Here is an 18,186-nt window from a genome sequence, read left to right as displayed (position 1 = left end):
GGCTAGGGAAACCATTTGGCTAGGGAAGGAGCTTTTAGAATGGCTTTCAGAATGTGGTTCTCAACATGTGCCCCTTGGAACCGAACCACAGCATCAGCATCATTTGACAGCTTTGTTAGAAATAAAATTCTTGTGCACAATCCCAGACCTTCTGGATTAGAAACACTGGGGTGGTTCCAAAGGGTTGTTTGATTAAGCCTTCCAAGTGATCCTGGTGCCACTGAGATTTGGAACAACTGCCCTGAAGGACAGTGAAGACCTGCTTGAGTGCCTGGAGAATAAGGATAATCCACAGAGAATCTCAGCTAATGACTATTTGGTGCCTTTGTTTCTGAGAGGTTATGATCCTTCAAGGTCAAAGCTGCATAAGGCATCATTCCTGGTTTTCATGTGGTTGAGGACTTCTACCTACATTCCATTTGGTTATAACTATTTTTCATATCAACGGTTATTTGCCTCAAAGTAATCCTCAGTACATATTGCTCATTTTGCTCTTTCCTCATAAAAAATAAAAGAGTTTAGGTAGTTTACTAAGTTGATTTTTTAAGAATATATTTTATCTTTTCGAAAATATTTTTCCATTTAGACATTTGTTCCTCATTTTAATTTAGTTTGTTACATTTTGCTGAGGAACTTGAGCTCAGCTTTTCTACCTCAAAGTTTTGGCTACTTATTCTGTGCTAAAAACTTTTAATTTTGGACATTATATTTGGTAAAATCAACCACAGCATTTGGAAGGTCTGCCAGGAAATTTGAGGTTTCAGTGCAATTTGAATATTGCATAATTCAACATTTTACCCATTTTCTCGATGTAGTTTCCCCAATCAGGGAAACAAATTGTTATTGCAACATTGGATTTTTTTAAGCATGCCACCTTATGAAACAATTTTTGAATTTATTTAATTATCATGCCTGAAAACACATGCTTCCCTCCTTTTCCTTTTCTTTTTCTTTTATTCCTTTTCCCTCTTTTCCATCTTGTTTTAATTTTTTCTTTCATTTTTATAGATCAGAAAAGCTTTTGGTTTCTTTAAAAAATAAAATAAACTACTTGAAAAGAAAAAAAGTCAAGAACTAGAAAGAAGAGTATAACAAAAAAGAAGGAGGGGTCACAGGTGAAGGAGATGTGGTCAACACACACAAAGGAGAACAAAAAGTAAGGTTTAAAGTAACTGGGCGTGGTGGCTCATGCCTGTAATCCCAGCACTTTGGGAGGCCAAGGTGGGCAAATCACCTGAGGTCAGGAGCTCGAGACCAGCATGGCCAACATGGCGAAACCCTGTCTCTACTAAAAATACGAAAGTTAGACAGGACTGGTGGTGGGTGCCTGGAATCCCAGCTACTCTGGAGGCTCAGGCATGAGAATCACTTGAACCCAGGAAGTAGAGCTCACAGTGAGCTGAGATCACACCATTGTACTCCAGCCTGGGCAATATAGCGAGACTTCATCTCTAAATAAATAAATAAATAATGATAATTTGAAAAATAACTGGAAGTGTGAACTGGAAGGTGGGACAGTCTCAGAAGGTACCTTGGGAATCTTGAGTCTGACATAGGGCATGTGGCGTCCTAAGTTATGGGCTGCATATAGTAGTTATAACGTGAACAAGTGACTTCTGGTCAGTGGCTCACTTGCTAATTGATCTTGTGGTTTAGTTACATTCTATTGCTGAGACTCTGAAAGTCATATTTATAATACCCATTTTTCAGTGTTATCATGGGATGAAGAGAAATTATATATGTAAAGAAGGCTGAGTCCCAGACATGAGATACTGACTACTAGTATGTGTTCATACTTTTAGTTGTGATTCATCTGTTTCAATAGTTGTATGATACTTCGTTGTGTTAATATGCCACAATTTATTTATCCACTTATATGGCAAAGGATATTCTGGGGAATATCCTAGGGATTTCAGTTTTCTTGATAATATAATGAATATTCATGTATATCTCTTTGAGGCACATCTGCAGAGTTTTCACTAAAACAAATAACTGGGATTGGAATTGTTGGGTACTAGGCTGTAAGCGTATTTCCTAGACAATGTCAGATTAACTTCCAAGTGGTTGCACATATTGACACTTCCACGACGAGTATATAGGCTTTCCCTTGGTTGCACATACTTTGTCAATAATTGGTGTTGCTAGACTAAAACGTCTGAGATTTCGTAGGTAAAAATTGTGTTTCTTGGGGTTTCATTTTGCGTTTTCCTAATTACCAATGAGAATGATCATATTTCCATATATCTAGGGACCATTTGTGTTTCCATTTTTTGAGAAATGTTCATTCAGAGAATTTTTTCAAAAATTTCTATAGTGTTGTTTTATTTTGTTTATTGATTTGTGGGAATCTTTGATATATTTTGGAATCCAATTATTGTTCCTTTTTCAGTCATGTGCAATGAAAATAAATTGTCCTAGTTTTGGCTTGTGTTTTTACTGATGTCCTTTGATATATAGGATGTCTTATTCTAATGCGTGGTTTTATTTTTTCGGATTCGCATATTGCATAAGTGCGTGTGCCCTGTTTAAGAAATTCTCTCCTTCCCAGAAAACATAAAGGCAATCTCTAGACTATCTTTCAAATTTTATTGGTTTTGTTTTCACTTTTAGGTTTTTTAATCCCTTGGCATTTATTTTCTGTGCACGGGATGAGACAGTGATCAACGTAATTTTTTTTTTAGCATGTACAACAAATGGCAACATCACTGTTTAATGAATAATCCACCATTTCCACACCACTCTGTATGGCCACCTGCGCCATGTATCAATCCTTCATATAAGGGTGGGTCTGGTTCTGAGATCTCTATTCTATGTCCTTCATCTATTTATGTTCCACTTCCATGTTGTCTTACTTAGAGCCTATCTATAATAAATGCTGATATCTGATAGGTAGTGCATATTACTTCTGTCATGCTCTCGTTCTGGATTATCTTGAGTATTAGCTATTTGCTTTTCTATATATAAATATTAAAATAGCTTAAGAAGTTATTGCTGCTGTATGTGTTGTTAAACAACATGCTTCAAAACAATATGCTCTATGCAATAAATACATACAATTTTATCCATTAAGAAATAAATAAAATTTTAACTATTAAAAAAGAAGTAACAAATACACATCTACATTTACGTGCAATTTTTCATGGAACTGCATCGAATGTATACAAGGATTTAAGGGAAAATTTTTAGTTTGTGATATTTAGTCCTCCAATCACCAAACAGGAAATGTTTATTTACTTAGTTTTCGACTTACTATTTTGTTGTTATTGTTGTTGTCCTTGGGATTCTCATTAATTACTTTTATATGGGATCAGTAATACATTTCCAGATTTGGTTATTGGTATTAATCTGGAAATTGATCATTTTTTAGTGGAGTGCTAATACATATTTTAGTATATCTAGTCGAGTATCCTACCAGGAGTAGAAGATTTATATAGAGGATTTTCACATGTAGTTCTTTACAGAAATACGTATGATGTCTTTGAGTTTATTTTCTCTGCCAGCATGTATATGTATGCTTACAAAAAATACTTATCTATTTACTTTGTAGGTGGAAAAATGCTAATCACTGAAAGAAAACATTTTTCATTAGGAAGAATTGCACAAAGTAGGTCTGAAGCAAATTTGATTGACATGGAAGCTGGAAAACTCTCAAAGAGTTGCAATATTACAGGTATGGGAATTTATAACTGTTGCGATTTGTCCATGTAAGCACATGAAATTCATCACCAATGATTGTTGAAGGTCTACCTCTGAAAATGCTTTGGAAGATGAAAAGAATCATAAAATATTGTTTTTATCATAGAAATAGTTAAAAAGATGTGCAAAATAAAATAGCACAGCCAGGCCGGGCGCGGTGGCTCACGCCTGTAATCCCAGCACTTTGGGAGGCCGAGGCAGGTGGATCACGAGGTCAGGAGATCGAGACCATCCTGGCTAACACGGTGAAACCCCGTCTCTACAGAAAAATACAAAAAAATTAGCCGGGCGAGGTGGCAGGCACCTGTAGTCCCAGCTACGCGGGAGGCTGAGGCAGGAGAATGGCGTGAACCCCGGGGGATGGAGCCTGCAGTGAGCTGAGATCGGGCCACTGCACTCCAGCCTGGGTGAAAGAGCGAGACTCCTTCTCAAAAAAACAAAACAAAAAACAAAACAAAACAAACAAACAAACAAAAAAGCACAGCCAACAGATTATGATAAATATTATAAAAAGGAAAAATATTGTTAATAAATGAGTGTTATATGCAATAACTATAATGAATTTGGGGGTAAAAAGGCTCTCTAAAGGTTGGTCGACCTAGGAAATCTTCATGGAGCATCAAAAAATTAACCTGATCCTCAGAGGAAAAGTAAGTTTTAAGAGAGTTAAGGGTAACTGTATTAAAGAAAAGTGTGAATGTAAGAGAAATGCCACCTTTATTTTTCAAAATCCATCTTCTAAATTTTAGCGTATAACACTTAAAAATATTTCAATCAAGATAATGTTTCTACGTATATTAAACAAAAGAAATTCTGACAGTTTGCTTGAATTATTTTTTCAATAGAACTTCTGAAAATTTGGTTGGCTATTATGCCTGTTGCTAAAAGCAGCACTAGCTTCATAAAGTCTACACAGAGTCTTTATAATTATTTACTAGGAAATGACCAAGTATGAGTTGCTCTACACACACAAAAAATGGCTTTAGTGTTGTGAGATATCTAGAAATTCTTATAATAGAAATGTAAATATTTTAATGTTACAAATTCTTAAGACACTTACTTTCCAAAGTAATAATGCTTCAGTTTCTAGTGGTAAAATTATTATTTGCCATTGCAAGCTTGAGTGCAATGAATTCCTTTGATCAATAAAACCAATGGTGGTCTAAATTTTATTTTTCTTTTTTTCTTTTTCAATAGGTAACTCTTTTTAATAACGCATGCTGTCTATAAGCTTAATTTCTCCAGAAACACTATCATTTCAATAGGTAACTCTTTTTAATAACACATGCTATCTGTATGCATGTTACAAAATTTCTCCAGCTTTTTTCAATTTTTGCCAAAATATTCTGTTTTTAGAACTCATTTAGAATAAAGGAATAAACAAAAAGAGAATGTGTCACGTCTAACAGGTCACAAAATAGATGCAAAACTAATGTGCATTGAAAATGAGAAAAAGAATAAAATACACTTAAAAGCTAGACTGAATGGCAAATACAAATAAAGTACAGCAAATAAAGCTGGCAAATACACCAACACCCTAAAGTTTTGGAATGTTTTCCGGTGTTAAAAAAGGCAGCTATCCACATTCATTATTTTAGAGTGGTTTCAGTCATCTCTGGTTGTTACATGGTGATTTGTCGTTTCTATGTTTGTTGGCTGTGGATTTGCTGTCCAGACTCATGGTGGTCTAAATTTTCAATGTTAATTTTATGAATTCCTTTTCCTGAAAAATGTTAATGTTATTAACTTTTTTCAATACAAAGTTATAGAATTATCTAATAAATTAATGACTTTCTAATTTAGCATATTGTTTTAAATATTATTTTAAATGTTAACAGATGTAGTTGATATTTTCTACATATTCAATATTATCTGAAAAGGAGAATATTAAATTAATATTCTGAATGTAATGAGACCAACAATTCAGTGTTTAGAAAAATATGGATAATTGAATAACTGATTTATTCTATTTGACCAGAAATTTGCTTTTGTAAGCATGATACCTAAAATAATAAAGCACAAGCACATGCTAGCTGAGTCATTTTCAAGAAAATGTGTTAAATATATTATTATATCATATTAAATATTTATTTGTTTAGTTTATAAATCATGATGTCTTAAAGTAACATTACATATGTTCAAAAAATAACCTGGTAGAAAAAATATTCTTTTCTCATTACATACAAATTTGAGCAAATTTGACATTGAGTTTGTGTTAGCTAGTAGACTAGAGATCAGAAAGAAAAATGAAAAGTAAGTCCTGAATTTTTAAGCTATGGGAAAAATTAATCTTCATTATAACTCAGAATGCCACCTTATCTTTGTTTTGCTTTGTCTTTCCTTAAATAACAAGAATGCCAGGACCCAGACTTGCTTCACAATTGGCCGGATGCTTTCACCCTTCATGGTAATAATGCTTCCAAAGTTAAAAATCCATTCTGGAGTCAACTGTCTGCTTCTAACCCATTTTTGGATGACATAACTCAGCTAAGAAATAACAGGAAGAGAAATAATATTTCCATCTTAAAGGAAGATCCTTTTCTTTTCTTTAGAGAAATAGAAAATGGAAACTCTTTCGATTCCTCTGGTGATGAACTTGATGTGCATCAGTTACTTAGGCAGTCTTCCTCAAGAAAATCTGGAAGATCTAAAAGTGTCTCAGAACTTCTGGACATTTTAGACGACACAGCACATGCCCATCAGAGTATACATAACTCTGACCAGATCCTACCACACGACTTAGAATGGCTTAAAAATGATCGAGAGGCTTATAAAATGGCTTGGTTAAGTCAACGCCAGCTGGCCCGCTCCTGCCTTGATTTGAATACAATTAGTCAGAGCCCTGGATGGGCCCAGACACAACTTGCCGAGGTCACCATAACTTGCAAAGTAAACCATCAAGGAGGGTCAGTACAATTACCTGAATCAGACATCACTGTTCATGTGCCCCAAGGTCATGTGGCTGTGGGGGAATTCCAAGAGGTGTCTCTAAGGGCTTTCCTTGATCCGCCACACATGCTTAACCATGATCTTTCATGCACCGTGAGCCCGTTGTTGGAAATCATGTTAGGCAACCTCAATACAATGGAAGCCCTTTTGCTGGAGATGAAAATTGGGGCTGAAGTGAGAAAGGATCCTTTCAGCCAAGTCATGACAGAAATGGTGTGTTTACACAGCTTGGGTAAAGAAGGCCCTTTTAAAGTTTTAAGCAACTGCTACATTTATAAAGACACCATCCAAGTCAAGCTAATTGAGTTGAGTCAGGTCATGTATCTAGTGGTTGCTGCACAAGCTAAAGCTCTTCAGTCACCAGCTGCCACCATTTGGGATTATATCCACAAAACCACCTCAGTTGGAATTTATGGACCCAAATATATCCATCCCAGTTTTACTGTTATTTTAACAGTTTGTGGACACAGTTATATGCCAGGACAGCTTACAATTTCTGATATTAAGAAGGGTGGAAGAAAAAAAATATCTCCAGTTGTGTTTCAGCTCTGGGGGAAGCAGTCATTTTTACTTGACAAGCCACAAGATTTAAGTATTTCTGTTTTTTCCTGTGATCCTGATTTTGAAGTAAAGACAGAAGGAGAAAGGAAAGAAATTAAACAAAAGCAGTTGGAAGCAGGTGAAGTAGTTCATCAACAATTTTTATTTTCTTTAGTTGAGCACAGAGAGATGCACTTGTTTGAGTTTTGTGTTCAGGTGGAGCCTCTCAATGGTGAACTAGTTGCACAGTTCTCTATCACTACTCCTGATCCAAACCCAAACCTAAAAAGACTCTCGAATCTGCCAGGCTATTTGCAGAAGAAGGAAGAAATCAAGTCTGCTCCTTTATCACCAAAAATTCTTGTTAAATATCCTACATTTCAAGATAAAACATTGAACTTTACCAACTATGGGGTAACCCTGAAAGCAGTGCTAAGACAAAGCAAGATTGATTACTTCCTTGAATATTTCAAAGGGGACACAATAGCTCTCCTCGGGGAAGGTAAGGTAAAAGCTATTGGTCAGTCCAAAGTGAAGGAATGGTATGTAGGACTACTCAGAGGTAAGATTGGACTTGTACACTGCAAAAATGTCAAGGTGATTTCAAAGCAGCAAGTAATGTTTATGTCAGATAGTGTCTTTACAACCAGAAATCTTCTTGAACAAATTGTCCTGCCTTTAAAAAAATTGACTTATATCTACTCAGTTGTATTAACCTTGGTGTCAGAAAAAGTTTATGATTGGAAAGTTTTAGCTGATGTCCTGGGTTACTCACATCTGTCCCTGGAAGATTTTGATCAAATTCAAGCAGATAAAGAATCAGAAAAAGTTTCTTATGTTATAAAGAAGTTAAAGGAAGATTGCCACACAGAGAGAAATACAAGGAAGTTTCTGTATGAACTTACTGTGGTGAGTATTGCTTGATCATACTAATGAATTGCCATCAAGAATTATATTAACTTGACAATATTTATAACCAAACATGTGAGAGGAGAAATGTTTAAAAATTCAACAGTCTTAAATACATTAAGGATACTTTATAGCAAATATAGTTTTTCCTACATGATCATAAAACTGGTTTCTTAAACTTGAGATTCAATTGTGATTTCCCCCAAAAATGGGATCATCTTTTAAAAGAAAATTAAAAGTTCTGTTTGTGCTGGGCTTAACAGTTCAGGTACGACTTCTCTTCCTGTCTCAAATATTTAGACAACTCTTAAGATACCAGAGAGGCTCCATAACATGAAAGCAAACTAAAGAAAACTAACTTGGCCATTGTTAGAGATCCACTTTTCAGTGTGTGTGGGATTTTTTTTCTTTCTTTTTTTTTTTTTTTTTTTTTGAGACAAAGTCTGGGTCTGTTGCCTAGGCTGGAGTGTAGTGGCACGATCACAACTCACTGCAGCTTCAACCTCCAGGGCTCAACTGCCCAAGTAACTCAGACTACAGGCATATGCCACCATGCCTGGGTTTTTTATTTTTTTAAGGTTTGGGTGTCTCACTATGTCACCCAAGATGCTCTTGAACTCCTGGCCTCAAGCAGTCTTCCCACCTTGGCCTCCCAAAGTGCTGAAATTATAGCCATGAGCCACCACAGCTGGCTGTTTCTTTTTTTTGATGTATTATCAATATCCTTTAGCAATTTAATATTCTTATGTATGCAATGCATTACAGCCCAATGATATTAGTAATTCTCATCTTAATCCTCATGTTTTAATAGGACTCTCAGGGTCAAATTCTTTAGTGTAGTATTCAACCCAGTGGAAGACTCAGTGGAGAATTACAAAGTACTTTTTACCTTTAAAGTAGAAATTCAATATTTTATAAAAATAAAAAAAATCAAGATCATATTTCTAAAAATGGTTAAGACATGAGTATAAAAATAATAATGATTGTTAATACTTCTCTCGTGCTTATTTAGCCATTAACAACTCTATGGGGTAAGTATAGCTAGTATCTTCATCTTACAGATCGAAGAAAGCAAGTCTTAGAAAGTTAGGCAATTTACCCAAGTCCTACAGTTGCCTATTCTTATAGATGGGATTTGAATATTTTTTGGTTTCAAAATCATGTGTAAAGCCGCTATGCCTTCATGAAACAAAGTAATGTGCGTGTATAAAAATGTTTGTATCAGTACTATATATGTGTAGGTATATGCATTAAATATTATAATTGTGAAAGGCTGGTGCTCTGTAGAAGGTAAATAAAATTATATAGGCAGGTTCATGCAAAGGAGCAAAGTTTTAATCAAGATGTAAAAGAAGTAGAAAATATTTGGAGGACAAATTTAATCTGTGGCAGTAACAATGATTCATATAATAAATATATATAACATTATCTCTCTTTCGATATTTTTGATGATTCTACAGTGATACTTACAGGAGTTGAAATTCAAAAGCTCCTATCCAGTTGCTAAGTTGATAGATTTTTTATGGTGTGCTGCATTCTTACCTACCCTGGGACATTCAGAACTATTGGAGACTGAATGTTAGAAGCTGCTCTACCTGGTGGAAGCTGCATGTGCATTTTGTAATAGCTCATTAACTCTCATAGCTCATATTTAATATTCACCTGCAAAGGTTTGAATTGGAAAATTAACTTCGTTTGTTTTTTTAGTGGCCTAAAAATGTTGTAATGGCCAAAGGTCATTAATGATGGTCTGAAAGTTCAAGCCTGATTATACCTGTATTTTTTGGGGTATGGTAATTATCAGAGTGCCTCAAGTGACTAATTAGAAAATCTATAGAGAGTCCATTCAAGTGGGGAGTTTCCAAGCCTTAGTGGAGGTTTCAGGATTTCTGTATGAAGAGGCTCAGGCCTGGTTCTCTGACTGGCAGGTGATGGAGCATGGGGTATAGAGTTGTCTCTTGAAAATTTATTTGCAAAGTACAATATACATTTTTATAGGTTTGTATATTAATTTGGGGTGGCAGGAAGAGACCCAATAAGCTGAAAAAGATTGTGGGATCCAAACCCTTTAGTCATCTCTCGACATTGAGACTGGCTGTCCTTATATGCTTGACACTCTCTAAAGCACTTCAGCATCCAATTTGATTTTCACGATGATTATGGAGGTTTAGACAAAGTGGAATTAACACTATATTGATTTTAAAAATCATTAAATAGAGATATTGTGTGATGCATCTAAAGTCTTATACTATGTGGAGCTGGATTTTAAACTCATGTTTTATGACTCCAAGTACAGATCTTTTCCCTAAAACAAGAAACTGGAATATAAAGTAGTAACCCCACTCCACAGTTTACTAAAAGCACCATCAGAGGCCCGCTGGCTCAGTATTGTTTCTCACTGAGGCTATAACTCTTCAGTATGAAGGTATGGATCCATTTATGTATCAAAACTATGGGTAGTCCTTCTAATTGCATACTTCCAGGGGAATGAATACGCTATCAACTTTCATAGTTGCCTTACTTGCTCATTCATTTTAACTTATTGTTTCATATTGGTAGATAAAGCTCCAAAGTACCATTAAATAATGAGGGGTTACCAAGCATGTTTACGGTAGTTCCCCTTATCCACAGTTTCACTTTCTGTGGTTTGAGTTACCTACCATCAACCATGATTGACAAATAGGTGAGTAGAGTACAATAAGGTATTTTGAGAGAGAGAGGCAACATTCACATAACTTTTATTAGAGTATATTGTTATGATTGTTATATTTTATTACTAGTTATTGTTGTTAATATCTTACTGTGCCTAATTTATAAATTAAACTTTTCCATAGTTATGTATGTATAGGAAAAAACATGGCGTGTATAAAATTTGGTACTATCTGCAGTTTCAGGCATCCACTGGACAGCCTTGAAATGTGACTCCTTTGGATTCTTGGATCTCCTTAGATTCCCCCTCCTAAGGGGTAACTACTCTATTTGCTCATTTGAACAAAGAAGAAGTATAGATAGATGTAATCCCATATTTAAAAAATGGTACTCAAGGCAAAACACAAACTTGTAGACTTGTTTGAAACATGCATGGTTAGGTAAGAGCCTGATGGTTTTCTATTTTGCATTGTAGAAGACTAGGTGTTTTGTATTTAATACCTTGTACTTTATGTTTAATACCATTATATTGGTGATGAGGGAGACTATTTTTAATAAATTTATATATATATATTTTAAACTTATAAACATCAATAGCTTTGTTCAAAGTTGAAGGAGTGTCTCTTTTTTTTTTTTTTAACACAGCAGGCATGATTCTGGGACGTCTTAAGTCATATTTTGGTGAAAATAGAATAATATTTACCATCACCAGTTCACATACACTTTAGAGAAATTCTTGTAGCCAATCCTCTCCTAGAACAAGGCTTTATTTCTCATGAGTAAATAACTAATCCTAGATTGATAAATTAGAGACTGCTGGAACTTCAGAGTACCATTGGAAGTGTGTAATTTAACTTCCTTTTTTCACAATTAAAGATACAAAGACACATATTAGTTAAGTGGTTTATCCAAGGTCCTATAATTAGTCACTGAATTAGTTCTAAATCTCCCCTAACTCTGGCTTAGTTACGTCTACTGTAGTTTGCTTACAGAATTTGCTTAAATGTGAATCAACTTCTTGAGCTTTAGAAAACTCAATTATATGTGTAGTGAAAAAAAGGACTCCCATTTGTAGAATATGTAATAAAAATTCCAATTTATAGAGAAAAAAGCCCAAGTTAGTTGCTTTTAATTGTGACATGTAATTGTTGCTGCAGGCTCTTCTGAAAATGGATTGCCAAGCGTTAGTCGCACGTCTCATCCAAGAAGCTGCTATTCTGACTTCAGCTGTCAAGCTTGGAAAAGGCTGGAGGGAACTAGCTGAAAAGTTAGTACGACTCACAAAGCAACAAATGGAGGCATATGAAATTCCTCATCGAGGAAACACTGGAGATGTTGCTGTTGAGGTAAGACTTTTGTTTGTGTAATTCAATAGTGAAAAGTTGTAGACCAAGTAACACTAATGTAATAAAACCTATACCACATTCACAGATTCACTGGGGGAGTGTCCAAGATGATCCATTAACTGAATCACTGCACTAGTAATTCATCAGTACTATCTGAAATAAACATGCACACTCTTAAAAGACATTGAGAGCCTTTAAAATATTGATGTTTCTTCTTTTGGATTTCATATTCTCATGGCCTTTGATCAATGAATTAATTGATCAAATTGGGCCAATAAGTGGGGATGGCTATAAGAACTTGAGTCATAAAACAGGTAAATTTTGAAAGTGGGAGACAGGATTAAGTCAGGACAACAGAGGAAGATATAATAATATGTATTTATCGGCCTCAGGCATAAACTTAGTCACTTGTGATAACTAATGCTCAGGGACAAGAAGTATTAAGAAAGCGGATGTAGAGCCACTGGTGATGAGAGATACATAACTAAGAGCTTCGTTATCTCCTTCACAGTGTTGCCTACAGTAACTACAGGCATCAGTTGCAGAATGATAGCACTTAGTACAAAGTAAATATTTACCATGAAAGTATTGTTTTTATCAAAACAAATGTATGCTGTTAGGCACAAGTTAGATACATATTTTTCTCCAGATTACCATAAAGAACTGTGAGTCAATTTTTATTGAATTAAATAAATAAAAATATTCCAGTGAAGGGCACATGTAAAATATTCTGTATCTTTCTCTCAAATTAACAAGCATTTTGAAGATATTCATGTTTAAGGAAATCTTCTCTGTCTTATTAGAGATGACTTGGTGAGGGCAGAAGCTGTATTCTTCACTTTGCTTTTGGCATATAGCTGGGTATTCATTTTTGGAGAAAATTTTTTTACTTTGATGCAACCATTCCAGTTGGGTGAACAGGACAAAGCCACCTTTGCATGAAAAGTAGAGTCAAATCAAGTCAGCTGAATTCCAGCAGCTGCAGTGGAAGTGTCAGCAGGCTGGTTACTGAGTTCCTGCAGCCTGGCTCTCCAGCCAGGACTTCTCCAAAATAAGACTCTCTAGCCAGGAGCAGCCAGGGACTGAGGATGCCTTTCCCCTCAGAGACTACATTTATCTCCATAAACTTAGAAGGGCATTATAGCCTATGAATAAGCATAATATAGCATTCGGTGCAGTACACAAAATGGACTCAAGTGTTTACAGAATGAGATGAAAGATAGGAAGCCTTTAAGAAGGAAAAACAAATATTATGAGGGATACACTCTTCTGATTCGGACATTTCAGTTAACTGATTAAAAAGTTGTCTAATTGAAAGCAGGACCTTTCCTTTTTTTCTTAGTAAGGTTCTGTTTTGAAAGAGTTTTGTTGAGAGTTATTTATCAGAGTTATTTGTTCTGTCAGCCTCCTTAAGCATCTGGCTTCTCTCTAATTGTGGTTGTTTATAGTTTGTCTTCCCCTAAATCTTGATGGAGGCCAGCAAACCACCTACTTTTCCATTATTTACTTTTGCACAGCCCAAATCATAAATGACTAAGTCTTTGCCTGAGGCTGATAAACACTCAGAAGCAGAAAGGAAAGCCCCTAGGTGTCTTTCTATGATAGTTCAACTTATTGTGATTAATAGTAATAGTCATCACTCAGATTCATGTTATTAAATACTTAGAAAAATCCACAGTATATTGGCCTGAGGTCATTCCAAATAATATATGGAAATCTTACCTACAAGGTCACTTAACTAATGGGTAAATATATGCTAATTTCCAACCTCCTGAAAAATAGCTGTTTAACTTTTCTGTTTGGGAGGAGATTCTTAAATATGATCAATTTACAATTCAAGTAGTTGATTTCAAAGCACACTGATATTAGATCTGGGTAGGGGGTGCAGAGGGAGGGAAGTGCACTGGGGCAGGCAGATAATCAGGTCTAGCGGTTGCTGGGCTGCTTTTTTTCCTGTGTGTCATTTCCTCAGAGGGCACACACTCCAAAAATTGCCTTCTATGTGTGCCGATGCCTGCAGTTGGGCTCTTTCACTTACTTTCTCTCCTTTAACTTCTTTCTCTTCCCTTTGTTCTATTTTTATTGTATCTTAGGGAGAGTTATTTGGCACTGACTCTGTAACAGGCACTGTTCTGGAAATATTACGAAAATTAACTAATGTAATCCTTTCAAAAAAAACTTACGGGACAGACACTAATATCTAAGATATAGAGAGGATAAGTAACTTGCTTAAACATACACAGCTAGAAAGTCCTGGAACCATGTTTAGAGCACAGACATTTGACTTCAGAGTCCATGACTTTAACATTACACTCTGTCCATCACTGTTTACTATGGTGACTATGTTGCAGAGTCAGAAGGTGCGGCCAGGGTTAAGCAAATCGTTTCATTTTTTATTTGTCCTCATTTCAGGCCATGTAAAGTAGCCATGATACTATCAAAATTTGCCTCAAAATTAAATCTTTACCAAGCCTCAAGCTGGTTAAAAAATGAAGTATATTAATAATATATTTGTCAGATTTTCTGAATACCTTAACCATTTCTTAATTTTTTTTAAGGTGAAGAAAAAGCCTGTCTTTGGAAATTTTTGAGAATGTCACTTTTTAAATCAACCGTCTCCTCAAGTTAAATTTTAAGAGATGTTACTCAACTTTTCTAATGACATGGTAATTACTACGTAAAAGCAAAGCTGTAAAGCTTGGAATCTGATAATAAGCAAAGTGTGTTTTTCAGAGTATTTCTTTCAGAAAAAATGCACTTACGCTATACAAAGATGTCACTATTGCCAAGGTTCTTCCGTGAAAGTTAGTGAAAATTTATTGGAGTTTTCTGAATATATTTAGAGCTTTAATTTTTTAAGAAAGGAATCAATAGAATATTAGAAAAATAGCTCACTTTTTAAATGTTGAATTTTACAAGGGGACATGCTGGGGATTCAGAGATAAGAAATTCACCGGCCTAAATTGGGTGCTCTTCACTTAGCCTTCTAGGGATGGTTACCACAAATGACAATAATTTTTCTTTGACTCCCTCATTGGCCCCCTTGCTTAACAATATAGATTATGCCATTTTTACTTGTTTAATAAGGACACATATTCACCAAGGACACTAAAGTTTCACTTCCTTTCTTTTTTTTTTTTTTATTTGAGACAGAGTCTGGCTCTGCCACCTAGGCTGGAGTGCAGTGGCACGATCTCGGCTCTCTGTTACCTCCACCTCCCAAGTTCAAGAGATTCTCCTGCCTCAGCCTCCCGAGTAGCTGGAATTACATGCGCATGCCACCATACCTGTCTGATTTTTGTATTTTTAGTAGAGTTGGGGGTTTCGCCATGTTGGCCAGGCTGGTCTCAAACTCCTGACCTCAGGTGATCTACTCACCTCGGCCTCCCAAAATGCTGGCATTACAGGTGTGAGCCACCGCTCTGGCCTCACTTCCTTTCTTCAATTACCTTTGCCCACTGGCTCTACCTCAGCCACAGGCACCAATAGTCCTGTTGATAATGGTTTCTTATCTGACCTGCCAGAAGGGGCCACTCTCCCAATGGAAGCCAGTGAAGTCAATGTTCCTAATGGTAAATTTTTTTTTTCCATCTCAGAAACTACTCACCTGTAGAGATTGATAATTGGGAAGATGTATTTTAAGTGTATTTGTGGTCACCATTTAATCAATGCAAATCTAATATTCCTTTGTATCTTCTATTCACAATCTGTTCCTCATTTTCTGACTGGCTGCTAGAGAGTTCAAAGTACTTTATTCCAAGTCTAGATTAAAGATGGGAAAGTTGTTGATTTTCAAGAAGTTTCATTCATTTTCTATAAGTGAATGAAAGATTCCACATGGAATTCTTTCCACTTGTTTGGTATCTTATATCTGTGTCCTAGCCTTCAGTATTTAATTCATCCATATATTCAACGCTTATTCTAGGTCTCTCTGTTCTGAACATTGGTTTAGGAGCCATAAAAAACACAAAATATGATATTTTTTCCTTAAAAACCAGGTTTTATTTTGGCCTGGGAATTGGGATAAACTGTTAATATTTGAATTGTTATAATATTTCTTAAAAGTGTATGATTAGATGGCAATGGTAATAGTTGTAACTTACCAAATGTTCATTGTCAGCTAGTCATTATGAGCATTTTCTTTACAATATCTCTATCATTTCAATATACTTTGTAAGGAAAACAGTATAGCCATCTGCACTTTACACATATACAACTGAAGGTGAATGTATTTGTGTAATTTATCCAGTTACATGGCTATTAAGTGCAAGTACTTAGATCTGAATTCATGTCGTCTTATATAAAGTCCTAACCACTGTATTATACTAATGATAAGCCCTTTCGAATTTAACTTATTTAAAAAATACCAAAGTTGTGAGGAGCAATTAGGAGACACATCCTAGCTTTGAAGGATGGGTGGCCTTTGAGTCATTGGAGAGGAATAGAAGTAGACTTCAGTGCTTCTAAATATCAGTGAGCTCTAGAGACCACTGAGAAGATGTGGCCTGGAGGGGAGAGTTCACCTTAATAATTACTGGGTGATGTGATCACGTACATATGTTGGTATCAGTGGAGGGGAGTCTTCAATGACTGCCAGAACATAGAGGTTAAGATTCTTGGCTGGACTTCTGTTCCACCTCTACCATCTATTAGCCCTCAAGCCTTGGGCAAATTACTTTACTTTTCTGGGAATCTATTTTGTGTGTCTGTGAAGTAAGGAGAATAATACTATCTTACTCATTAGATGTTTAGAAGATCAAATGAGATAATAAATGTGTAATATTTGGGACAATGTTTTGCATATTGTAATCACTAAATACATATTATTTATTATTCTAATGAAGAGGAAGAGGAAAAGGTGAATTTGACAACTACATGACATTGAATAATTTTTGGAAAATAGAATACAATACATTGCTTTTTTTAGTAATGTCACTGAGAGTGCCTATAGGAAGAATGTAAGGAAAAAGTTAGCAATTATTTCAAGGTTTCTCATCTGAGAAACTGGCAGAATAGCAATGCATGGGAAAAAATGAGATAAAGTCTTGGCTGATCAACTTATTTCTTATGGGCTTAACAACATTTAATTTTCCTTGGAAATTATCTCTCGCAAAAGTTAAAAGAAATGTCCTTGGGCTATATGGTTTTCTGGCTTACATGGCAACTTCTGGATTCTGCTTACAGGGATGTTGAATTGTCAAGTTCTGTATCAGGGCCTGGTTCAGTTCTAGCCTTGGTACTTAATTCTTTTGTTTGCTGTTGTTTTGAAATGAGAAATATGTTTATAATTTCTTAGAGAGGGGAAAAGTATTATATGGAAATCCACATACCAGTTGTAAAACATATAGAATGATATCTCAAATCTTCATTGTTTGAACTAGAGATTTGGCACAGTGATGTTATTTAGATTACCATTGTCTACTTTGTACAATTCTACATTTGTTGTTACAAACTTTAATTTCAAAAAGATACTCCATTTTGGGAAGAATGAGGTAAGAAAGAAAACAAAGATAGCACAGTGAAATTTCGGGGGGTAACACACTGTATTCCTATGATCTTTGACTTAATTCTATATTATACACTGAAAATCAAATAGGAACAACAAGCATATTAAGTTAAACATTATTAAGAAAATTTAAAATGGATTTAAAGACACTAATTTTGATTTTAGGTTTTCTTTTTCAAGCTTTAGTACTAGGGAACATAAACAATAAGGAATTTCAGAAAACCAAAATTCAGCTATGTGTAAGACCAAAATCAGCATTTGTTAGAAGTGCTTAATAATGAAATAAAGTTATGGCAATGCTTTAGTAAAATGACCCTAGATGTATAGCAAGGTTACCTGGGTTCTTTTCCTGGATAGTTGACTGTGATTTTCTTACTTAACTTTAAACTCAATTGTAATTGGCATTAATTGAGCACTTAGTGTATGCCAAAAACATTTACATCCATTCCTTTGTATACTTAGCAATTCTTTCATAGCATTGGGTACACCTTTTTCCTCATTTGCCAGAAGGGGAAAGCAAGGGCCTAAAGAAAGTTGATAGCTTACCTAAGATCCTGGAGCTACTAAACCAAGAGTCTATATTTAAACCAA

At 35.3% G+C, this 18,186-nt stretch overlaps 1 protein-coding gene across 2 annotated transcripts in view; it reads left to right on the top strand.

The window, feature by feature from the left end:
* The window catches only part of MACC1 (MET transcriptional regulator MACC1), a 79,318-nt gene that overhangs the window by 53,699 nt on the left and 7,433 nt on the right, over positions 1-18,186 (top strand). The window contains exons 3-6 of one of the 2 annotated variants that reach the window (XM_003252625.2): positions 1,009-1,156; positions 3,548-3,670; positions 6,050-8,094; positions 11,901-12,089. In XM_003252625.2, coding sequence (XP_003252673.2) covers positions 3,556-3,670; positions 6,050-8,094; positions 11,901-12,089 — 2,349 coding nt within the window. In that variant the 5' untranslated portion in view covers positions 1,009-1,156; positions 3,548-3,555. The remainder of the gene's footprint in view (positions 1-1,008; positions 1,157-3,547; positions 3,671-6,049; positions 8,095-11,900; positions 12,090-18,186) is intronic. The other variant, XM_003252626.4, reaches the window with a different exon arrangement.

Source organism: Nomascus leucogenys, chromosome 11 (assembly GCF_006542625.1).
Source record: "Nomascus leucogenys isolate Asia chromosome 11, Asia_NLE_v1, whole genome shotgun sequence".
NCBI classification, from domain to species: Eukaryota; Metazoa; Chordata; class Mammalia; order Primates; family Hylobatidae; genus Nomascus; species Nomascus leucogenys.
This window is presented reverse-complemented; position numbering and strand designations above follow the sequence as displayed.